This window comes from Gavia stellata, chromosome 7, assembly GCF_030936135.1.
Source record: "Gavia stellata isolate bGavSte3 chromosome 7, bGavSte3.hap2, whole genome shotgun sequence".
In the NCBI taxonomy this organism is placed as follows: domain Eukaryota; kingdom Metazoa; phylum Chordata; class Aves; order Gaviiformes; family Gaviidae; genus Gavia; species Gavia stellata.
This window is the reverse complement of record NC_082600.1, coordinates 5042827-5068606: the sequence shown is the minus strand read 5'-3', so window position 1 is coordinate 5068606 and position 25780 is coordinate 5042827. Positions and strand designations below refer to the sequence as shown.

The 25780-nt window shown below is 40.3% G+C and overlaps 1 protein-coding gene across 1 annotated transcript; it reads left to right on the top strand.

Moving 5' to 3' along the window:
- The first annotated feature begins 3188 nt into the window (after positions 1 to 3188).
- Positions 3189 to 23757, top strand: DLGAP5 (DLG associated protein 5). The gene is made up of 18 exons (XM_059819591.1): positions 3189 to 3429; positions 4760 to 4968; positions 5436 to 5528; positions 6548 to 6632; positions 8724 to 8825; positions 10008 to 10078; positions 11754 to 12049; positions 12470 to 12591; positions 12674 to 12803; positions 13203 to 13288; positions 13892 to 14052; positions 15565 to 15657; positions 16860 to 17079; positions 18238 to 18487; positions 18837 to 18894; positions 20297 to 20462; positions 22071 to 22120; positions 23193 to 23757. Exons 1-18 carry the CDS (start codon positions 3189 to 3191, stop codon positions 23313 to 23315), a joined length of 2556 nt encoding a protein of 851 aa, XP_059675574.1. The 3' UTR covers positions 23316 to 23757.
- Positions 23758 to 25780: the final 2023 nt, after the last annotated feature.

Below are 25780 nucleotides of genomic sequence, written 5' to 3'. Positions count from 1 at the left end.
TTTGCAAATATTTGCCATATCCCCTGGCAGTCTACACAGGGAACTGAGGGGTGACGTTTCTCCGACTGCTCCAATCCATGATGCACAGAGCCACTCGCCAATGATCCAAGACTGATCGCTACTGTGGGCAACGGCTCTGTGCTCTGACCGAACGGTCTTTTAATCCACTCATTGCTGTCTTCTTTCACTGTCATCGCGGTTATATAAAAATTTACTGACATTGTACTGTCGTGCCGTATGGAGGTCCTGCGTTTTTGGGCTGTTTGCAAGCTATGGTTGTCCTCCGCCGTTTACCGTCACGTCTGCTGCTCAGCACTTTCCTGGTTGGCAACGCTCTTTTCTCAAATGCCGTCTCCATTTTTGCAGTGCCACCAAGCGGCCGCTTTCTTCAGTAGCATTTCTGCATTTTAATTTTGCAGACTATAAACAGACGCAGAACAAACTGTCTTGCGGATGAGAATCGCATTAAACACAATCCACCCCAGCAAACCGGAGGGTCGGTACAATGCAAATACAGAGGGAATATAGGGACAGCAAACCTCGGCCCAACCCTAGGCCCTTCAAAGCCTGGGTAAACCGGCTTCGGTTCCTCAGGAGGCGGCACAGCGCGGTCACTGAGGTACGGACATAGGCCTGCCGGGGCGCCGGGAGGGCGGTGCGACGCCTGCGGGCCCCTCACCCTGCCCCCGAGTCCCTGTGGGGCGTGAGGGCACCGCACCCCGGGCCGCGGCCTGAGCTGTTTCCCCCACAGTCTGTTAAGCCCCTCCGCCATCTTAGAGCGGCGCCCCCGCGGCGGGCGGGACACCAGGGGAAGGCCTCGGCCCCTTCACGGCCCTCCGCGCCCCACGAACCTCGCCCCCCTCACCTGGCCGACCAATGAGCGGCAAGCGCGAGGGGGGAAATGCTCAGCACAGCCAATGAGTATCAAGCATAGCGATCACAGACGACCAATAAACAACCCGCTCCGCCATTTCGGCTCTGCCCATCAACGGTCGGCAGTAAACGGGCCAATGAGCGCTTGCGGGCGGGCCGGGACTGGCCAATGAGCGCTGCCAGGTGAGATTTGAAAGTGAGCTGAGGCGGGCCGCGCTGCGAGGGGCTGAGGGGACTACACTACAGTGTTGGGGATCGGCACAGGTACCGCGGGGATGGCGGCGCCCGGGGGGGGCCTGTGGGCTTGGGCCCCGGGGCGGGGGTTTCGGGCTTGGGCCCCGGGGCGGGGGTCTCGGGCCCCGGGGCGGAGGTTTCGTCCTGGGGGCCTGGCAGCGATACCTCTTCCATGATCTGGCCTGAAAACGGTGAGGTGGTGACGGAGAAGGGGCTGAGGGGCCAAACCTGTGGCGACCCTTCAGAGCCGCGATGGGAAGCAGGGGACTGGAAGGTGGTGTTCAGCTTATCGTGATTCCCGGGGCCCCGACTCGAAACCATTGAGTCTAGACCTTATTCACTCCCTAAACCTGCCGGGTTCTTGCTTTAAAAACAGTCGTGTTTGCCCTCTATGCGCTACTTTTGTCGCTATTCAGGCTAAAAATGCTAACTGTGCACCTTAATCACTGACATGTAAAGCAAGGCAAATACGACCTGTGAACAACAAGAGTTAGTCTGATCATTTGCAATCATTATTAATTGGCATCTTTAATCAATTTCTGAAAGTTGGAATGTAAGATGCAGGGTGAAACATAAGATACTCAAAAATCAGGTGGTACTGACATGTAACACCTCTTCCAGGATTATGTGGAAGAGATCTCTGATTTGAGCGCTTTAAGCTGAGCTTGGTTTTTTATTCCCATTTGCTCAATTACATTTCCATTGACCATTTTGCTCTCCTGCAGCACAGAATGTATTGGGGGAAAAAAGAAGCTAAATATATCCATTTACATTTCTGACTCATATGTTATCTCCAGTATCTATTCCAAGCACTTCCAGATGGTTGTGCAGGTACTGTTGGTGCTATGTAAGTTACTCAGTACATGAATACTGCCATGAAGTGGGGCACAAGGAGCTGCCACTGCCAGCAGTGATGGTATCTGAACAGACTTCGGCTGTATTCCTTTCTACAATAGCTCAGATTCTCTCCTTGCTTGCTTTTTCCATAAGTATATGCAGTTTAAGAGTACATTGTTATTTATTTCTGTATTCCTTCTGTTTATTTTGGTACTCTTCTGGCATTTGGGTTTTTCAGTTAGGCTGCTGGTGGTGTTTTTGGCTTGAGATACTGATAGAAAATGGAGGGGTGGGGGACTGACTTTAAGAAATCCTGTATACCCATAGTCAAGGCTGAACTTTTCAGTTTGGTTCACTGATGATTCCTTTAGCTTGATCAAAACTTGCTATCTTGAAATTAAGAACCTCAGTAAATTACCAATTTACTGGTCAATGAGTAACTGTTGGCTATTTACTTTAGCTCTATCACGCTCCTTACTGTAAAGCTGTTTCTGTAAGTAATGGAAGATGAGATTTCTAAAAGACCCTGGCTGAGATGGCAGACAGAGTAAGACCTATTTCAAGAACTGGTCCTGACCTCTCTCCAGGAAGAAAGAATGAAAACCCTCGGTAGGACAGGCTTCAGCAGGATGCAGAGGATGGAGCTTTTTACATTGGTGTTAGCACAGCACGTACAGATCAACTGACGTTTGCATCAAGTCTTCCTCAGGTTAAAAAAGTAGTCCTGCTTGAAAGAAATGCTATTGTATTGCAGTTGCATCCTGGAAACTCGGTTGGGAAATGGTGCCAAGTACTCTGATGCATGACAAAAATGCCTTGCCATCAGATAGGGTATAATCTCAGATTATAATCAGATAGGGTATAATTGCTCAGTTGCAATGTTGCTTCCAAGTATTGTCCTACAACCTTGTCATTTACTTGCTTGTCTCCTTAACATGAAAAACATCTGTGTTGAAAACAGACCAGCAGGACAATCCCTGGCAGTGACACAGCGTCCCCTACTAATTCTGTGTCATACTTGTTGACCACTTAACAAACAAACTAGCCCCTTGAATGCATAAAATAAAGAGAAATAATGAAGAGTCATTACTGAAATTGTCATTTGCGTTTTCTCTGGTACACATACAGAAACGAAGAACCTAGGGTTTTCTTTGTTCGTAACATGAAAACTCTAATGAAAAAGGCAAAACAAAACATGACAGCTTTTTTCCTAACCATGATGATTTTTGTCTAGGGTCATCAAGATGGCTGCTACCTCCCAGTTTGCCAGTCGATACAAAAAGGATTTGAGTACAGAAACCCTCAGAACAAAAGTTGCTCGCAGAAAATCCATGCTTCAAAAGGAGAACAGACACAAGTTGTTTGAAAAGGGCAGACAGTTTGGATTGGCAGATGTCAATGTTCAGCTCTCAAAAGACAGGGGCATTTCTCAACTAAATGAGACAAGCAAAATCTGCTCTCAAGAGAACAGCAGTGTAAAACAGAGTAAGTAAAGACTTGTTATAAAGCTTTTTTCAAATTGTTAAAAATGTCTTTAAGTACATTTAGTAACATTATCACAGGAACCTAACTGTAGTCAACATCTTAATTTGAAGAAAAGGTTTAAGATTTAAAAAACAGTAACTACTACCGGTTCTTCTAACTGTTAAGAAAATCAAGACAATAAAGTCTTAATACAGGTTTGTCCTCCTCACTGCTCCGGTGGGATGAATGAGGCTTTGCTCTGATTTGTCTGCAGCAGCTAAAGGAAGAATGCATTTTGCTATTAATATTCATTGGGAAGTCTCTTAATGATTGCTTTGTCATTCAAGAAGTAAAAAACCCTGACCTAAAATCTCATGTAAAATATGACTTGTGTCTGTCATGTGCTCAAAGTATACTTAGAAATGGGTAATTGTAGATTATAATTGGGTGTATATATAATCATAAATGGATAAATGCATGGTATAATTTTGTTTTTAAAATTGCTAGTTTTTGACGATTTATCCTTCCTTCCAGAAAATAGGGCCTGCATGTATACTGAATTCTGCCTCCCTGGCTCTCCTGGATTCTTATGGCCTAGGGAATTAAGTTAATCTTTAAAAACATTAACAGATTTCTTTAGAAATATTTGCACCTTCAGTATTTTGATAGCGGAAGATTATTGGTGGAAGGAGTGCAATCCCCATGTAATCATGTCAAATATGAAATCTAAGAAATTCATGTCTTGATTATCTTCAATAAATTTTGAGTAGATACTAATTTTTTACATAGACATGTAATTCAAGTTTGGCATCACCTTAAGTTTTTATTCTTTCATATAACTTCTGCCTCATTTATTCTTAGCTTGAGGCCGACTTTGGTATCCAAAGCTGACCTAAACTTCAGATTTCAATGATGTTACAAATGTTTGAATAGAGAAACTGATACAAATAAACTAAATAGGTAGTTAAAGTGTTAACTTTAATATTAGTAACCTTGCAGGAACAGACTGTACACTGTAAAATGGATATGAATTTACAGTATCCCTCAGGTGCAGATTTGGGGAGGTGTATTTACAAGTTGAAATTTACCATTGAATACTCTTTTAGTGGGAAGGGTTAAAACAATTAAGAGAATGTAAGCTTTTAGCAAGCTAATAGATCACATGTATTTGCGTTTTAAGACTTTAATTGAAACTTGCAGGCACAGGTTCCAGATAGTCTTCTGCTCTTTGACTTAGTATGTTCCTCTTCTATCTTGAAAAAGTTTTTTGACATTTTCTGACTTGCTTATTGTTGGCTGAAAAAATATCTTCAAGATTTTATAACACGTGTGTCTTCCATCTTTGCTTCAGAACAAGCTACAAATGCAGCCACCAGGAGGATTAATGAACGCAAGGAAATGCTCCAGCGCTATAAAGAAGAAAAGGAACTTCGAAAACTGAGAGAGCAGAGAGAGAAAGCAAAAAAGGGTGTGTTTAAAGTTGGGTTATATAGACCAACTGCGCCTGGATTTCTTTCACTTGTACCTGAAGATCCAGTGATAGTGAAGCCAAGAGAGAAGGTAATAAGAGTAGTTTAAATATCTAAATGAAGTATATGTAGTATACTATATTAAATTTTATATTTGTATACAAAATTCTGTGTATGTTGTCCCAAATAAACAATTTATTTTGTAAATACTTCATAAATATATATTTTATTATAAGGAACAATAAGGGAGTAATTTGGCTCATTTTTTTTAAAACAAAGCTGGAAACAGTACTAGCGATATGCTGATTTTTGTATTTATGACTATGTTCTCAGTTCAAAAACTGGAACGATTCATCCACAAATGAAACAGTTAAGTTATTTTAGAACTGGTAACTTGTTCCTATTTAGTCCACTTGACTTCAAAAGTTTTTCAAATTACACATTTGACCCATTTTGCAGGGTCGTTTTGCTTTTCATACTTAGGCTTCCTGCCCATTCTAACAGTGACGGGGGGGAAAAGGAGTATGTTAACTCTTGTTTCCTTGGGGATGTTTCCAGGCAGCTCCTGCTTTCTCCGGGAGGATTACTCGATCAAAGGCCAAGAACCAAGAAGAAACAACTGCGATACCAACTGCACCTAAGCACTCTACGGTTTGTTTTTTATATAAACTTCAGCGAATAAATGTAGAGAAAAGGATGCAATTATCCTTCAGACCATAACTCAGGGTTGTACGCTTACAAGTTGAGTGCTGTCTCTAAGGAGGTTTTCCTGGTGAGAAAGACAAATTAGATCAGAAAAGCTTTCAGCAAGCTGATAGACCTTATTATGCTGGTTTGAGCATTGTGCTGAACTGAACCACAGAGGGTTTGATTAGGTCAGTACAAACAGAGAAGAGTGCACAGATCTTCTGAATCAATTTTTCAATACAAAATATTGTAGTCAGCAAGGACCGCAAATATGTGTGGAGGTAGTAGTGAGACTGAAGTTACATACTTTGGTTTTGGCTTGAAGAACCAGTGCATCTCTCTTGAATGCAGAAAGTCTGTCATGAATGCAGGTTATGAAGAGTCAGTTTGTTCTTTACTCAAAAATCACCTCAATGTTGGCATATTTTTACAGTGAGCCTTGGCAGTCCCTTCTGCTATTACTTGTATAAAAAAGTAGGGTTTTTTGAGGAATTTCACCAGCAGTAATCTGTAAAAGCAGCTATATTTTGAATCTAGCAATCTTCCCTTACAAAACTTGAATGCATATGAAGGATTTGCAGCCATAACTTTACAAAGAGACAGCTGAGCTAATATTGATTATTTTTTTTCCCAGAAAACTGGTTTTTAAAACATGTAATATGTACACAGATGTGGCAGTAATTGGCACCTAGTTTCACAGTAAACTGAAACTGTTTCTTAACTATTTTTCCTCATTCTTTTTCTGACAAATTCTTAATTAGTTGGATAATGTGTGTTAACACATGTCTAAAATGAGCTATTTTAGTTATCCTTAATTTCTCTTTACTTTTTAAAAGCCCTTTACTTTACTTTTTAAAGCCCTTTATGCCAAATTATTTGACCTTTTGTTTTACTGTAGCCTAGGACAGAAAGATGAGGAAAGAAATTAGGCTGCTTCATTTCTGGAAATCTGATACTTCACAAAAAATTATCTTCTCTTTTAGGTCTGGGCCAATGGGCATAGTGTGCGCCCTACACAAGCAGGACATAAGCAGATGAGTACAGGCAAAGCAGCTGAAAAAGAGAAAGGTATGAAAGTAACATGATCCCTACATCTGAATCTGAAAGGATGCTGCTGGTTTTGGGTTTTTTTTCCCTGAGTCAGTAGTTGTGATATTATGTGAGGGAGGCAAAGAACATCTTTGGGAGAGAGCCGCAGTACGTTTTTGGGTGTAGGAAACAAGGAGGAGTTTTTAGGATGGCCATTCCTACCAACTGTGCCAAGGGCAGCAGCTGGCAGATTGTCAAGCCTATGGCTCTAGGTATTGCATGTACTTGTTGCCTCTATAGGCTGGGGGAAATGGAATGCAGGATACTTAATGCCGTCCTGGTTACTGATTATTCACCCTAGGAGAGGGAAAAGAAACAGGTCGGTAGGCAGAATTGCATGACTGCTAGCTGCCTTAGCATCTGGAGCTGTGCAGAGCTTTCTGCTTGTCTCTAAGAATAATATCACATGTAGTAGCTGCTGCTATTACAGAAGAGCGAGTGACTTCACCTGGAAAGATAAAGAATAGCTGACATAAGTAAAATAGAATTTTGCTTGGTATTGTGGGTAGCCTGAAAAATAGCTGATTGTATGAGCTATAAATATTTTCAGTGAAGTCTTTCTTCTGTCTATACAGCAGATATGCTGTTGTCTGTGGTCTCTAAATGAAACTGCTTGTGTAACTCAGCATTGAAAAAGGTTTGGAAAAGGATAGCCTACTAGTAAAGCACATAAGCATATAATGTTGGAGACAGGAGCCCAAACTTCTGGTGCACGAGTGCAACTGAGTAAATGTATGATTGTTGTCTTCAATAAATGACAAGTACAATCTTATGTTTTCATATTTTACAACAGCATCTTCTGTATCTGTCACTTTCTTGGTGACAATTACATAGATTTCTTAAGAAAACAACAACAAAAAAACCCAACCCATGCCACCTTTAAGGGATTACAATACTTTTGATTAGAAATTCTTCCTGATAGCACAGTGATGTCCATGCCTTAAGTAGATGCGGCTAAGTCATGTGGAATATTGACGCTAATGCAAGATACTCAGTAGTTCAGAGCGAAATTACTTTCGCATCGCTAATTTAATTAAATCGTCAAGCAACAGACCTTTGTTTAAGTAAATTTCAGTAGTGCCTTTAGTAAATACTGAAAAGATTTATTATCAGTGTTTGATATAACAATTAAAACATTTGATTTTTGAAAAATTGTCATCCAGTAGACTTGATCATACCTTTTTTGCTGAATCAAGAATATGCATTATATGTATTTAAACACTAGTATAAAAATGTTACGGAAGTGAACGTTTGAATAAATCAAATGTTATAGTTACTTATCTAGTAATTCTTTCCCAACTTGTCATTCTAGCTTCCACAGAATTGCAGCTTGACATTAAAAACATGAATAGCATTAACAGTAACCAACTGGGGCTACTAGATTTCAGGCAGATGTAGAAAGGGAAGGTATGAAATAAAGCGCTCCTGTTAAATTTTTCTGTGCAGGAGAATGCTGTCATTTTTGAAGGATCTTAGAAACAGTACTACAATACAAAGATTAAAATTATTAAGATGGGTAATACAGTGCATGAACTTGTCATATCTTATAAAATATTTCAGGGGCAATTTGTCTTAAGAATACTTTGTTAGATTACATTAAATTCAGACCTTAGAATACTTTCATATAATGACCAGGGCATCACTTTGTTATACAGGTGGTTTGCCTAAGGTTCTAGCTGTGCAAATAACCATGGCAAGTGACTACTCAAGAAAGCTTAATTTGTAAAATGGCGGTGATGTTGACTCTGATTGCAGGGAACACTGAGAAAGGTTCCTTAAGCTTTGTACATGGTACCTAGCACACTGGTACCTTGATGGTTCTGGAGGTACTACTTGTAGAACAAACCATCTTCAATCAAGATCCTTCAGAGCATTGCCTTCATGCTAAGGCTGAGCCGTGCTGTCCATGTTTAGCACTGCTTACGCTGAACTGACAAAAAAACCTCCATTGATTCTGGCAAACTAATGCAACTAATAATTGCTAGTGCATTACCATAAACTTTCAATTGTATTACTTGAATGCAGCTTCTTATTAAGCTTTGAAATCCCTGGAATTAACATTTCTTACAGTGTTGCAGACTGCAGTCCAGACAACATCAAATGTAAGAATCACCAGAGCAGCCTCCTCTGCAGCTAGGCAGATGCTGAAAACAGCTACTGCTGCTACTACTGGTAAGTGAGGCAGTGAATATAGTCCTGCTTGTGTAGCTCAAGCCTGATATGTAAGTATTTGGAATAGCATGCTGTAGAGAGATACCGTCTAGTACTGGATAAGCGAGCACTGGAAACAACATATGTACATTTATATGCTGCTGTTAGACTCATTGTCAAATGATACACGAAGACAGCTCTGTTGTCTTTAGGATCTTGCTCATATCTCAGGCACTCTGTGGTGCTGTAGAGATATGTATCAGCTTGTTCTGAACTGTCTTAGCACACTGCATTCTGCTGTGTAACGATCTCCTTTGAATAGATAGACTGTATGTAAATCATGCCAAATTGTCATGTAAGAAAAGGACTAAATACTATATCACTTAGACTCTCATCTGGAACTCTGTTGCAATATTTAAATCAAGATGTTGAAACCAACACTGGACAGTTTCCCATAAAATCAATCAGTGTGGAGCATCAACAACCATATGGTGATTATAAACCGAAAGAACAAAACCAGAACTGGTAAAGATTTGCCAGTTTGGTGTATCACTGGTTAAGGACGTATGATTATTAAGTCTGTGATCAGGAACAGATACCTCTGGAAAAGATGAGAGCCTATGTTCTTCAGGTCAGGAATTTCTCTTTGTCCATGTTTGTCTGTTCACTAGAATAGGGGAACATGATGGTTACTGAAGGGGAAATTTTTAGTCTATATATATTCTTGTTCTCAGGATATTCTCTAGAATGTTTTGCAATGTCCCTTGTGTTATATATGGCAGAACTTAACCCCTAGGCTGAAAGCACAGCTGTGTTAGTATTGGTTTCAACTCACCCATAAAAATCCTGTGCCATATAGAAATTAAAAAGCTGAACTCAAATCGGCTTGACATCAATTATTCAGCCTTTAAGGAAATAAGGTGACTTTTATTTTTAGTATATGACAACATCTAAAGACTAACGACTTAATGAACCTGTTTTCCTTTCTTGGCGATACGTCTCTTAATAGGCTGTTAAATCCTAGGCTAGGTTTTCTTTTGAATGAACTTTTGCAATTAGGTGTCTGCCCTCTAGCCAACTCCCACTCAAGGAACAAAACAGTCTCTCCCTGTCTATAACCACTGGACTTTTATGGCAAGCTTTTGGTGAAAGATTGTCTTAATCAGATGCCTTTTTGACCTTTGGGAGTTTCTTTCATTCTAGGTAACCAGTCACAGAGAAAGACAGCAAATGTAGGAAAGCAGAAGAAAGCAGTCAAACCTGCCACCACGGAGGTAGGTGATTTAATATTTGAAATGGAAAAGCAGTAAAACTGATTTAAGAGCCAATAACGGTGTAATTGTAGCTCACATGCACCTGTGTTCAAGCACAGAAGTAATGCGAAGTTCACTAATAAGCTAGATTTTGGGAAGAAGCTGCATGTATTTATATTGCCATATTTTTAAAATTAAGATCAAATGTAGTTTGCTTATGTGGATGACGATTACTAATCAAGATCTGGACAATGATTTAAATTAGACAAGATGTTCTTACATGACGTATCTCATGTCTGATGTTTTAAATAGTAAGAAAAAGAAAGGCCTACTTTGCTGGTTTTATCTAGCATTTGTAAATTTTGTGCAGTTCATTCCTTTTTGAAACATTCTCTCAATGTATCCTTTTCATGCTAAGGTAACGATATGAGACTTTAGAAGCTAAGAAATAAATGCATTTTTAGGTTTTGAACCACGAAAAAATAAAGCTGGAAATGTTATTCTCTGCAAGCTAGACATATCATCATAATTAAAGGCAGTCATTGCGGTTTTCGGTGTCGCTGCTATAACAAAACTTTCCTGCCTCTACATAGAGACAACAGTATGTGAATTCATCGTAGCCCTCCAACCCAGGTTCCCAAACAATTTGCGTATGCATTCAGGCGCTGACAGTCCTGGGCAAGAACCATCAATTATTTTTCTCCTTTGCACTCCCCCATTCCCTCTCACCTCATGTCTCCCTCATGCCGCCCATCTCCACTCCTGTTTCCATAACTGCAGCTGTGTTCTAGTATTGTCTTGAAACTGGTGCAATCATGCACAAACAGTGACAGGAGGTAAGAGGCACTTATATCTTTGCTCAGGTAAGTACCTCTTCACAGGCAGGAGTTGCTTTGTACTGCCAGTTGGTAAACTCTTGCTGTAACCTCAGTCATCTAATTACAAGGGTGTTAAAAGTTGAATTCAAGGCTTACATTCCAAGTAGGGGTATCTAAAGTATAACAAGACCTACAGTGGATTGAAGAAGCATATTTTCTTGGAAAACAATATAAGCTCTTTTGGCTGGTTTGAGCTAACAGTATCTCAATATAGGTATCTCAGAAATGCATTCTGTGTGACTATCTGGTCACTTATCTCATAGGAATGTGCATTCAACTTACTAACTTTTTCTCCTCTTTTAATGACGTTCTGTGGTCCTAACTGCACTTGTCTTGGGCCCCATTCCTCAGCTATCAGCTTATTTTAGCTTGTTCTTCAGTCTTTGGATTAGAGTGTGTGTATAAACTGTGATTATTCAACAAGCCTAGTTGGATTTGGAGCCAGTAATTCTGCTCTTGAGGAGCTTATCACCTTAAAGCATTTTTTTTTTCTAGCAGTGGGAGCAAGTATTTGCTAATTTAATTACTGTTTTGGTAGGCGAGGTGTTCTGCTACTTCAGGCCCTTCAGTGGATCACTGCATTCCTCGTAGTGAATTGCTATCCCTGTTGCTACAACGATTCGCAGGTGTCAAAACCAGTTGGGCTTTTTGGTAAATCATGACTTCTATACACGTATGTCATTGTAGAAAGCTTACCTGAAACTGTTTCCGTCCTGATGGCTTTCAGACAGTCATATTCTTATTCAGCCCATGCTTATAGTAAACATTTTATTGGTTTGATAATGTAGTGTTCGCTTTGTCTATTTGTGCTGTTATAGGTAATTCCTTCTAAACATGAACTGGATAAAAACGCTCGACTGGATCCAGCGATGAAAGATTCTGCAGCTGATTCTAAACATTCAGCGTCAGTAGAGCTTCAACAGGAGCAGACCTCAGTGGAAAATAAAACCAATTCTGCTTCAGGGAGACCCAGAACACGTTCTTTTGCACCTCAAAACTTTGTGTTTCAGCCATTAAGTGGATTAGCGACCTACAAAGTTACACCCATGACTCCTTCTAGGGCAAATGCATTTTTGACACCTGATGCCTTCTGGGATTTTTCAAAATCTCCAGTGTAAGATTCTTTCTTCTAAAGGGCCTAAAATGCAAGTGAACCTCTCTGTGATGCTACAGAAAACATCAGCTTTCTATAGACAGATTCCCTGTGTAACAAACTGTTGTGTTGTTGAAACACCTGATCATTATGGTTGCTATTGCTGTTGTATTAAGTCTGCATTTGACTAAGCGACAAAGAAAGCTATGTAATCTATAATCCTGTCTATGCTTTAAAGTAAAGTAGCTCCATATATCAGGGACTTGTACCATATATATCTATACAAAAGATTTATTAATTTTAATAGGAATTGCTTGTGTTCTCTAGCGTTGAATGTAAGGTAGCCTACCAAATGGGGCATTTTTGTCTACCTGGCCATATTTGATGTCAGTTTCTCAATGTGTCTTAACTCTAAATGTACTTTTTTGTTGTTGCTTCCAGTAATATAGTTGAAAAATCCAGTGAAACTAAGGCACAGAAGCCTAATTTAAGAAGTCAAATTTCACCTGCTGGTAAAGGCATTCAAGAACAGCAAATCACTACAAGTTTGAAAGGAGAAAAAGGTATGAAGTTCACATCTAGTTTATTGTTCTAAGGTTTTTATTTTTCACCAGATTCTGAACAAATGCCTTTCATATTTTTCAGCAAGTGAATCAGATGAGAAAACTTCTACTCAGAGATCAAATGAAACAACTCCTGTCTCTACAGATGTAACAGCACTTGAAACAAAGACAGATGATATAAGAGAGCAAGAGCATGACGTGCCGTATTTCAGGTTTGTTTTCATTTGTTTCACTTCCCTGTTTTCCGTTTGGAGGTCCTTAACATGAGTAACGAGACATCTTGTAAAGATTAGCTTATGGTGGTTGGTGTCTGTCAGCAGTGACCTGAGTAGGCACACATTCCTATCTTCCCTTTTGTATTGTTAGTGCAAGTAAACAATATAAAATTCTGGAGGCTAACATCTTGTCCTAAGGAAGAGAAGCTCAAAAGCGGTGGAAAAGAAATTGCATCTCAGCTAGTCAGCAAACTAAAACAATCTAATGGCTTCTGCTCAAAGACAGTGTAGCTTCTCTGAAAGCAAAAGGACAGTAATCGTTAACAGTCACGAACAATGACAGCAGTTAGAAAATAGTCTGCAAAAAATTATTTTTTCACCTCCCTTTATTTTTAGAAATATTCTTCGGTCTGAGACAGAGAAGCTGATGTCTCAGTGCCTCCAGTGGGATGGAAAACTTGAGCTGGACATCCCAGAGGATGGTAAGACTAAACTGTAACAGGCATTAGAAGGTGTGTAACAGTAACTGAAGGGGACAGAGGGAAGTACATGTATGTGAATATATTTGCAAAATAGCACTGGCTACAGCACTTAGTAAAAGTTGTATTAGATAAAGTTTAGAGTTGTGTCTGCCTCAAGAAAAAAAGTCCTGCTTTATCTCCTGATACTAAAACTTGTGTAGTACTTGACACGATAGTGGTTGACACTAAAGTGAACGAAGTGCTTATTGATATAGTTTTTCTGTTGTCAGTTTTAAGTGTATTTAAATGTAGGAACTTCAGCCAAGCTGATTTTTAAAAATAAAATTAGTTTTTAACATAGACTAAGTGTCCTTATCCGGGAAAATGAAGATGACTCGTAAATGCTTATCTTAAAGACTTACAACTTTTTTTTGAGAGAAGAAAGTTTAGAGCAGTTCAATGGATAGGTGTGCTCCATCTGAATTGTATTGCAGGTCTGCAGTAGGTGAAGTTAGTTCAAACAATAAACAAATTCCAGACTCTTGAAATACTTATTTAAATCAATTGTGAAATGATGGATTACTCAAAGATGTACTTTCTTTATTGTTTTCTTGTTGCTATCAGCTAAAGATCTTATTCGCACCACAATTGGTCAGACAAGACTGCTCATAGCAGAGAGGTTTAAACAGTTTGAAGGACTGGTGGATAACTGTGAATTTAAATGGGGTGAAAAAGAAACAACGTGTACAGACTTAGATGGATTTTGGGACATGGTTAATTTTCAGGTATGTACTTGCATATTAACCTACTAGAATAAAGTTGGTGGGGTTGTTTACGCTCAATGGATTGAAACCATTCTTTTGGGTTTTGAATATTCAGATTCTGATTTTATTTTTTTTTTAATATAAAAAACGCAGGTCTTTGTTTAATGCTTTCTGATATTGAGTAGTACCAGTTGGTAGACTACAATTTATCATTCATGGACCTGTTCATCTGTTGTGTTGTCTTGTGGCCTGTGTGTCTTGTTTTTCTCTGGAATGAAGGCATGTAGCCAAGTCTTATTCTGGTTTGGAGTGAGGATACAGTCACGATGTCTACCTCGACCAAAAGCTGGGAGCTTCTGGAAAATTCCTGGAGCTCACCGGCAAAGTAGGAGTTCCATGCTTCAGTGTGAGAATAATGCAGAATCTACAATAACCTTATTTAGGGGTGAGCTTAGGTGATAGAAAACTTTCATCTCTCTTTTTCTGTTGATGCTTCCATTGGTTTCAGAATGAAAGATAATATTCTAAATTATCAAAATGGCTCTCAACAGAATTTGTAAATCGGCATTCAACAAAGGAACTTGTAACTAGTTCAATCAAATGCAAAGATGGATTTATTGTTAAGGTCCTAGTCATAGGTCTTTAATTCCCTCCAGAAAGCGTAAGGGTTTGACCTGCTTATAAATCAGAGATGTTTGAAGAGAACTTTGCTAGAACCAGTAACTTGAAAAACAGGGTTTACCTATGCTTACTATGTATCTGGGAGCAGCTCAAGTTTCTCCTGAGCATCCCCACCTTTTCCCTCAAATAAGCTTGGAGTAGCAGAATTGCTAACTCTGTCTGTTTTTGCATTCTTTTTTTGTTTGTGTTTGTTTTGAGTTTTGTTTGTTTGAGTTTCAGGGGGGATGTTAAGGACTTGTCGCTTCAGTGACTGGTCTGCTGTACATAAATAAGCCTTGTATGGCCTCACTAGCAAATGAGGCAAGTATCTCCATTAAAAAGCATTACAAAGAGAACAAGGCTGTTGCATTGAGTATCAGTCAGGGAGGAGGTAATGCTGCAGAGCTAGTTTGTCATCAACAAGCCCAGACTGCATCAGGAAGCTGTTCAGGCCAGCAGTTTAAAAGAGCAAACAAGCTTGCACGACATGTTTCCTACATAATGGAATACTCGTGCTTGTTTGGCATAAAGACTATTATGCAATGTGTTCTTTGGCATTCCTTAAATGCGACCACAGGTTGTAAACCAGCTCCTTCATTTTAGACATTAGATCTTACAGAACGATTCTGTACCTTCCCTACTACCCTTTAAACTACGGAAATGAGACCAGTCTTGTCATCTAATCTGAAGGTTGTGTATGTTAGCGTAACCTTCATGTCAACTCTATGAGAATGTTTAATACTTAATATTGGTTGAAGTACCTAAATGCATAACTGTGCTTAAATTTGTTATCTGATTTTATGAAGCACTGTTCTATTGTGAATCTGAGAAGTCTTGAAAATTAAACCTGGACTTTTCTGGGCTTTCCAATAGATCGAAGATGTGAATAAAAAATTTGATAATCTGAGGAAGCTTCAAGACAATGAGTGGCAACCACTTGATGTCCCAAGCAAAGCAATTGTCAAGGTATGAATAGCCCCTAAAGTGTGTCTCCTAAGGCATCAAGATGCAACAGTGTGTTGAGATATCTAAGATAACTAGTAATCTGCTATTGCAGTAATGAATACTGTTCTTAAATGGAAGTTCTTTCTAAAGCCCTACTCATCTGGCTTCTTTAGATGTTAACGTTTAAAAATTCAGTGAAATTCCTCTCCAGATGCACCCTTCTCCCTTGCATCTCCCAAGTGCACTTGTATTAGTTGGTGTTTGTAATGATAGTTGCCTCTTCTGGCTAGGAAGATTAGAACTAAGAATTAACAATTAGTCTCTTGGAGTCATTGGACTCTTCACTAGTACGCAAGTCTATTAAATTTAGAATAGAAATTTACCCTTCAGATGTAGAACACTTTCTCTTGGGCCACTGGTGTTGGCACTGACTTAACTGAAAAGGAAACCACACAGGAATTTGGCAGTCACTGCCAGTTTTGAGCCGTGAGTGCTAAATTATAATGGTGTCCCATTAATACCATACCACAGGTAGCATTATGCTACTAATTCTCTAAGCACAAATGGTTCTGACACTATCCAAAATAAGTTATTGCTTATTGCAAAGTAAGCTTTAATGTAAGCTATTTTATCTACTCTTTGGTTTGGAATATATAATTGCTTCTAATGACTATCAAGTCACATTCACGTTGCCTAAACTCCATCCAGTTCCTTGAGACTGCTCAACTAATCATAAAAACGATATGAATGTCGATGAGAAACTCCTGGCACAGGAAACTGGAAGGAATGTAGTTTGTGTGACCTGCCCATAAATGTCAGAACCCTACAGATGGTACAAGGCACAAAACTTCCTTTGAAAAACTGAATGCCAGGAGAGACTTCACTGGCTGACTGGTGTCTGTTCCTGCAGTTACTTTATCTCCCTGCCACTAGGAGTCCCTGTATCCCACTGTTTTAAAAAATGTTAACTGGCATTTCTAGAAAAAAATTGTACTGAGTATTTCTGAACTGCAGACTTTATATGAAAAATCCTTGATATTGTCATCACAGACTAACCTAAATAGCTGAATGGCAGTCCAAGAGATTCTGGAGATGAACAGAGACCTTGTCTCCCGCATGCCTGTTGCTGTCTCTATGTGTGGCCAGCAGCTGCGTAGATGTTCATGTGCAATTGTTTCTTTCTGAAGCTCCCAGATGTAACCTAGGCTTTCTTACAATTTCAGAAAAAGACTATTCCAAATGGAGTGTCTAAACCAAAGCTGGGAGCGGCTGGAAGAACTGCTGCCCGAAACCGGCTTGCTGCTATAAAAGCAGCTATGAGGGATAAAATGAAGCATGAGGGAGCTGCTGATTGTACACATCAGGAGAAGCTGCCAGAAGTAGAAAAGGTGGTTTTTGAAGCGGGATTTTTCAGAATTGAAAGCCCTGTGAAAACCTTTCCAGGTGGGTGAAGCTCAATCATGATTTCTGTGACCTGAAAGTACTGAAGAGAGTTTAACCAATCTCATTGGGGAGAGGAATTATGCTGTTTATACTGGATACAACTCTGGTACTGGACACAATTAATATTTCAACTAGAGGTTAATTACATCAGGGATCCAAAGTAAACTGTTCTACGTGAATGTACTGATTTGAGTGATTACGGCAACATGAAATCTCTGCTTAGACAGAGAAGTAAAAGCGACTGGTTCGTGTTTTTTCAGCATGTGTTTAGCAATGAAGTTTTAATCTAAGTGTTCGCAGACTTAGCTGGCGAACCTGTTCATCCAAGTCAATGCAGGCTAATGTCCCCTACTTGAAAGACAGGAATTGGATTTTTTTGAACTAAATCTCTTGCAGTGCTGTCTTCAAAGCTGCAAATAAAGTATACCTGTCATCTGTATTCATGTTCAACAAGTTTGTAACGTAATTCCAGTCTGCTGTAAAAGCTGTTTAATAGGGTTTTTTTTAGCAGATGTTCAAAATATAACTTTATTTTCAGTATCTATCTTATTGCAATCTATGTGAAGCCAGTATTTTCAGTAATCCTTGATTCTTTGGGAGCCATTCTGCTTCTCTCCCATTTCTAGCTCATAAGTTGACTTTGAATTTCCCAGTTTATTTTTTTGGGAAGATCTCTCTCCTCATCACAAGACTAGCAATTTTTTCGTACGCCTCTTATTAGTAGAGGAGACCTTCTGAAAAGCTTTGAGCAACACTGGGTTTAAGCAAGCTCTAGCAGTGAATCTGTTATAAGAATCAATTCTGAATCTGTGTCTTTTTAATTCTATTAAAATTATCTAATGTGAAAGATGGAAATTAATGACAGCTTTCACCGGACGGACTTTTTAATAGGAACAGCAAGTCTCATTATTTCAGGTTCTTTGTGAAGGGATAGTCATTACTAAATTGCTTAGCTGAAGTTAAGGTAGTTTTGTAACTTACTGACCTACTCTTGTCACCTTTTTTCAATTTCTCCTTGCAGTGCATATAAGATCTCAATATAACATTTGTGTAAGACAATTCAGTAAGCAGAAAGCAATAGTTAGAATCCAAACAAACAGTTAATTTCATTTTCTGGAAACTGCTGTAGTAATGAAATGTTAAACACATTTTTTTCAGGCTTGCTTTCAAAGGCACCTCGGAGATCTTCCCAGCGGACTTCTGAAAAACTGGCAACTCCAAGATCATCCAGTAAAGCTTTGCTTCAGAGCATTCCTTCTGTTCTTCGTAACCCTGAGGATACAACTGCAAAACAAACAACACCAGTGCTCAAAGGCTTCCACCCAGCACAGAATTTGAAAATGCACCAATTTCCCACTGGAAAAACTCCCCCACTGGAAAAACTCCCTGGTGGTTTTCTTGAACAAAGGTAGACATGTTAAGGCAGCTTTTCATTAACTTTGTACAAATAATTTTAGAATTTCAACTGAGAAAATTAATATTAATATCCATTAAATGTTACCTTCCAATTTGGCAGTGGTAAAGATTGCAAAGTCCTTGTGTCTTTCCCTTCCCTCAAGCAAATATTAAGACCTTTGCCCAAATGTAATTTTGCTGCTGGGGTAGAAGTTTAGGTTTTTGCCCAGAAAATTTGATATAGCTGACCAGTGCCAAACAAGCAAGCGTAATTGCAGAACAAATTCTAATATCAGTTGGGTAAGTCAAAAGATGATTGAAGGTCGTTGAGAAGAATGAAAACATTTTGGTTTCTCTTTCAGCATTTCCGTAGTTGCAGAAGAACACAGTCGTGTTGGTGGCACGGCAGAGGGAAATAAGGTAGGTCATACATAGTTCATTTATGTGCTTTAAATATTTTATTATTATTAGCCAAAAAAAGAAGTTCTTTTTATTAGCCCCAGACACTTGGATTTCTGATCAAATCCTCATTTAGATGTATCTTCTGTATTCCTCAGGCTGGTGCTTTTTCCTTCTCAGTATGGACATAGATAGGTACTGCTGCAGTTTGGGGACCTTGTCTAGCTCTTTGGGAGCTATTTTTTGTTGGCTGCTGTATGATGACACTTGTTCCTTGGGCAAGCAATGTTCCTTTGAACTCCATTACCTGTTTTATAGTGTGAATTTTTTAAAACTCTTTTTTTGGCATTTGGGGACCATGACTAAAGGCAACAGTAGTATTTATCTCTCTGGGTCCTCATGCTGCCATAGCAGAGCATTGGGCTGTTACACTGTTTAAAGGTATAGCAAGAGCAGTGTTACTAATACAAGTATCAGAAATCCATGCCCTGAAATGTCTCAGGACTTGGTGACGCCTATGTTTGAGTAGCCTTAAAAAAACAGGAATGTGGCCTCCATAGTTTAGATCATAATGTGCTACTCGGTGAAAGCCAGCACTTTGCAGTTAATCATCCTTTAGTACCTTTCATTGGAAATGGAGTATCTTAATTTTATTTGTTACTGCTGGGATCTGTGCATGACTACAGCAGTCTCTTTTTTCCCCCCCCTCCCCCTCTATATATATTATATATATTAAAAAAAGTGTCTTGGTTACTGATTTCTTCTTATGCCTTTTACTTCACCCTTTCCCTGTCAAATGAGAAATTGCTTGTTGGTGATGTCGCTCTCTGGGAGAAACTGTGGTAATCTTTAGCTTTCAGTATTGCTGATAGGTTTTCCTTAAGGTAAAGTCTCATTAGAAAACATGCTTAGAATGTTTTTGGTGCTTTAAGTTCAAAATCTTCTTTCATGTGGAAGAACTTCCTTTATACTCTCTAAAAGATTATCAAGCTTACAAGGGTGTTTGGGAAATAGTTAATGTGAAATGGATCACAGTGTTAAGCTGTAAGCCTTGTCCTGCCTGTCCTTTGTACAGTGTCTTGAGTTAAAATCCTGTCTCTCCTGAATTGTCTATAAAAACTGCAGATTAGATGTGTGGACTTGGTTTGACGTAACAGGGACATGCTGGTTTCTGTAAACTCGCATCCCTTGAATGTCCTGGCTACCTTTTCACCTTTGTGCTTTCTGCATCAAAAGCAGACAAAATTCCTTTTATTGCAGAAAAAACGGAAAATGAGAGAGCTTTGTAGTATCATGGGTACTGCCTCATGTCCTCCTGATTTCACTGATGCTTTCCTTTTGGCTCTCTCAGCAGTAAATACAGCCACTGCAGACATCTTAGCCTCTCAGAGGTCAAGGAACAGTTAAAATTCCTCTTTTTCAGGTGCTGGAAGATTCTAGCAGTGAATTAAAAGTAATAGATGGCATGGAAGAGATGGAACTGTCTGCTGCAGAACAACAAGGACAAGATATTGTCATGTGTAGTCCAGAGAAGACCTGCACAGAGACCAGCTTTGCTCAGTCTGGAGAACCAAAAATACATCAAAGAGGTGCGTATCTTAGAGCTGCTTAGTATAGTTTGTGTGGTATTGCTGGGGCCTTACGTTTATTCTAAAGTTTTATGATAGTCTAAATATTACTCTTTGAAATCACTGTCGTTGTAGCTTGTTTAATCTATGCATGCTGTTAGCAAAACCTCCTTTAGTTAGTATGACTTACACATGCCTTGCATATGAGCAAACAGTGCCCCTCAGATTTTTCTGTGTAGTTTCCATAGAATCATAGAATCATTTAGGTTGGAAAAGACCTTTAAGATTATTAAGTCCAACTGTTAACCTAACCCTGCCAAGTCCACCACTAAACCATGTCCCTAAGCACCCCATTCACAGTCTTTTAAATACCTCCAGGGATGGTGACTCCACTACCTCCCTGGGCAGCCCATACCAATGTCTGACAACCCTTTCAGTGAAGAAATTTTTCCTAATATCCAATCTGAACCTCCCCTGGTGCAACTTGAGGCCATTCCCTCTTGTCCTGTCACTTGTCACTGGGGAGAAGAGACTGACACCCACCTCACCACAACCCCCTTTCAGGCAGTTGTAGAGAGCGATGAGGTCTCCCCTCAGCCTCCTCTTCTCCAGACTGAACAACCCCAGCTCCCTCAGCCGCTCCTCATCAGACTTGTGCTCCAGACCCCTCACCAGCTCCGTCGCCCTTCTCTGGACACGCTCCAGCACCTCAATGTCCTTCTCGTAGTGAGGGGCCCAAAACTGAACACAGCATTCGAGGTGCGGCCTCCCCAGCGCCGAGTACAGGGGCACGATCCCCTCCCTGCTCCTGCTGGCCACACTGCTTCTGATACAGGCCAGGATGCCGTTGGCCTTCTTGGCCACCTGGGCACACTGCCGGCTCATCTTCAGCCGGCTGTCAACCAACACCCCCAGCTCCTTTTCCGCTGGGCAGCTTTCCAGCCACTCGTCCCCCAGCCTGTAGTGTTGCATGGGGTTGTTGTGACCCAAGTGCAGGACCCGGCACTTGGCCTTGTTGAACAATTGGCCTGGGCCCATTGATCCAGCCTGTCCAGATCCCTCTGCAGAGCCTTCCGACCCTCCAGCCGATCAACACTCCCGCCCAGCTTGGTGTTGTCTGCAAACTTACTGAGGGAGCACTCGATCCCCTCATCCAGACCATTGATAAAGGTATTAAACAGAACTGGCCCCAGTACCCAGCCCTGGAGAACACTGCTTGTGACCGGCCGCCAACTGGATTTCTCTCCATTCACCACAATCCTTTGGGCCCGGCCATCCAGCCAGGTTTTTACCCCGCGAAGAGTGTTCCCATCCAAGCCATGAGCAGTCAGTTTCTCCAGGAGAATGCTGTGGGAAACAGTGTCAGAGGCTTTACTAAAGTCCAGGCAGACAACATCCACAGCCTTTCCCTCCTCCACTAAGCTGGTCACCTGGTCATAGAAGGAGATCAGGTTAGTCAAGCAGGACCATGTGATATGTGAAGGAGAAAACTAATGTAAAAGGCTTGAAGTAGAAGTAAATACAGACAGTTTAGGATTTTTTTCCAGTAAATGCAGAAAACTGCTGGTTTTTCAGCTTTGGCAGCATCTGACTAACTTTAAAAACAAATTAAATATTCTTATTTTTCAGATGTTTTATGTAGCGATTTGACATCCATTGGCAGAAATCCTTTTGATATGGTAAGTTGACCTTCAAGTTTATTTGACTAAGACAATCTGCATGTTACAGTACTGTTAACCTTTCCTGCAGAATCAGTTACTGCACAAAGTAAATTAAACTCTGTAAGATGTTATCAAGCCAATTAATATAACTTTCTCTAAATACAAGCCTCAATACAGCCAGTCTCCCTGCTCAGGGTCACACTGTTATTCTTCATTGCATATGATGAGTGTAGGATGAATTGAGACATTTGTAGCAGAAGAATGTCTGGTTCTTGTCAGGCTGATCCTTTAAATTACATTTCTTGTGTTTTTCCTTCTAAATATTTACTAACGTAATGAATGGCCTGGCCTTTCCTCCACTTTCTTCTTGGAGATTTTCAGGTCTGTCCCATCCCTTTTTTTGTAGCTTTAACTTTTAGAGGTGGAAGTAAGATTCAACAGGAAAAAGCAGGTGTGCAAAAACTTCCAAATTGTTAAAGGAATCTGGGTGTAGAGTTTCTTAAGCCTCGTGAAAAATCCTCTTTAAAATACGGATTACTGATTTAAGTAATGAGTATCTTCAAGATGGACCACACATTCACTTCTTATTTCATGTTTGGAAATTTTGCAAAATTTCCCTTTGGAAAGTCATGGTACTTACAGTGGTACGTGATTTTTTTGAACTGTGGCTGTTGCTTTGAAACTATCATACGTAAGCACGCACATTTTAATACACTTACCCCTACGGAATCGCTACAGGTTTTAGAACTGCCTGACAGATCTGTGCTTTGCTTATTCTAAAGCTGCGATATGTCCACAGTACTGAATGAGAAGCAAGAGAACTGCATGCTTCTCCTGTTCCCTTGTCAAAAGCATTTTCTGCCAGTTTTTGTCCCACAATGTTTAAGCGGCCTCTCAAGTAGGCAGGCACCTGAGATACATAAGCGGTTGCCTGACAGTAATTACAGTTGGTCTGGTGTTTATATAGATGTCATTAGAGAAGGGGGAATTAGCTATTAGCTTATTTCGTGTGTTGTTGCAGTGGTGTTTTGCAGAGCAGGTAATTAATTGTTCCTCAGACACTTGCGTCACTCTCTGATTTCTCCCACAGCCAATGCTGGATGCTGAGCTTCCTTTCACTCCAGTCAAGAGCCAAGCCCAGAAGTTTGCAGCAGCTGAAGCGTTCAGTGACCTTATTGTATTTTCTCCCCTTTCTCCCTCTGGAGAAAAATGAAGAGTGACTTGAATTTCAAAATGTGTAAATTATATTAACAGAAAACCACAGAGGATATCTGGATTACAGTCTGCTACCCTTGAACTGTGTTCTGAGTGAAGGAATACCTGTAGTACTTTGTAGTGGAACTTATTAAAATATTTTGTAACGTTTTATGGGGCAGTCATTATGCGCTGTAAGTACTGCTGTATATTAGTAGCGGGGTGTTTGCTGGTTACATGTGCTGGATCCAATGATTGCATATTCTGACTACAGCCTGAAATATTTTTATTTTTGTATCATTTCCTGTATTTTCCTGTCTACTTAATTTGTAAAACCACTCATCTTTAAGCTTTTCTGTCCTGACCGTACTTACCTCATGAGTTATTATTACAAGATGCCTATCAGGCTAGCTGTACCTGTGCCCTATTTCAGATGCGAGGGCACCTTCTGGGGGTACGACTCAGCCTGTTGCCCCCCCCCCCGACGCACTGTTCCATACTCAGTCGCTGTTGCGAGGGTACGGTTGCACCCTTAGGCTCCAGTATTCTGCGCATTAACAACTCTGCCTAATCAGCAGCTGTGCCAGGGTTTGATGCATGTAATTCTTTCCTGTGGGAGTCTTCCTGGTGTTTAACAACAACTTGCATTGTAAAAGTAGAAACTATCTCAGAACAAGGCTTTCAAAGTCAGATCATATATTTTCCTGGCAGTGTATTAAAATAGGCATTGATGATTATTCCTTTAAGGACACAGTTATCTATGGAACATCCTAAGTACCTTCAAGCCAAACCATATTATCTCTTTGCTTTTTCATGTGAAAAAATCTCTTAACCTCTTTCTCTGAACACTCGGCGTGTTAACCTCAGCCTCTTCTTGCATCTTGTTCCTTATGCATTCTCTTATCTGCACTGTAATATATTTATGTATAAGGAGCATGCCAGTTATATATACTCTATATTTGAGTAGTAGTAGTAAAGTACCTCCAGATGTTATATTTTTAACAAATACCTGACTGGGCTTCTTCTTGTAATGGTGACCTAAGTGTAATACACACATTCTTCCACTAGCCTTTATTTTAAACCAAGCAAAGGTAATTCAAATCCCTCGGCAGCAAGCGTTGCTGGGGGAGCTCGTCTGGCTGAAGTTTTAACCTGGAAGCTGTGTACTGATTACACTGAAATAAATAGAGGAAGCTCATGTGACTTGGTGTTACTGTGCTTGAATCAACTTTCTTCGTTACTAAACTCCAGTTATATGGGTGGTTTCGAACAGATAACTCTTAATGGCTTGCCTGCTGTGGTCAGTCATCAACACTCTGCAATGAATAGTGGTGGTGAGGGATTTCTGACATCTGACATATATACATTTAAGCCGATGTTAGCAGTGTGCTGGCCTAGGCTTCTGCATCTGCTGGAAATTTCAACACTCTGCTTGTTGTAACTTGGCATCTCCAAGTATAAATGAAGTGACTGTTATAAAAGAGCATGAGACACGTCAAAGAGATCCTTGAAAACTTCAGTAGTGGCTATTGGCACTGTTCTTGTTTTGCAGACAAGACCAGGAGAATGACTCACAGCGAAGGGAACATTCTCTTTTTTCTTTTTTACCAGCCTGACTCATGAGGTGAACTTGCCAGTAAACCTCCCCACCCTTGAAACCGGTCTTCAGTCACGCAGAAGTGATGAGGGGAGAGAAGCACAAAGCTCGTGACCTGTTCCGTGGAGTAGGTAACGCTTGTACAAATTGGATCTCCCTTAGAAGGGAAGTGTGTTCAGGACACGCTGATTTGGGCCACCAAATGGGCCTTTGAAACAAAGGAGAGGGGTAACTTTTCTAGCCATGGTCTAGGGGAGAGGTTTTGCTTCCTCCAGCTCTGAACCCCCTCCTGAAATACCTCATTCTAGTCAGGATCAGAGGCTTGTGAGTTTTCCCTGTTTTCCAGTGTTGCCCAGTGGACAACTTCAGTGAGGCGTCACTTCTGAGAATTACACACAAACCATTCACAGCCTGATCGTACACCTCCTCCTTCCCGGGGGGAGACCTTAAATCCTTTGCTGCGCTATTTTGATTCCATTAGTGAAAAAGGAATAGCTGCTCTACCTAGCAGAGCAACTGAGGCTGAAAGTTACTGACTGCTGTCTGGTACTTGGAGAAGACAGGGTCGAAGAGTGCTGCCCTAGTTCACAGGAGCAGCGGCAGTATGCCACAGGCTGCCTTCTCAAGTACTCCTCTCTGTGGAAATCCAACGGCTCCTAGTCGTCATCCTTTGGCAAATAGATTCTCTCTCTCTACAGCAAGAATTCGGATAGATCCGTATTTGAACTCAGCTTGCTGGAGGGATACCGTGTCTTTTGAGATGATACTGAAACCAAATTTTACTTGTGAAAGGATGTTTTATTACCTCAAAGTACTCATGTGAGAAGGCACTTCTGTTACAGCCATATTAAGAGCATTAAGTTTCCATTAAAATTACACCACCGTAG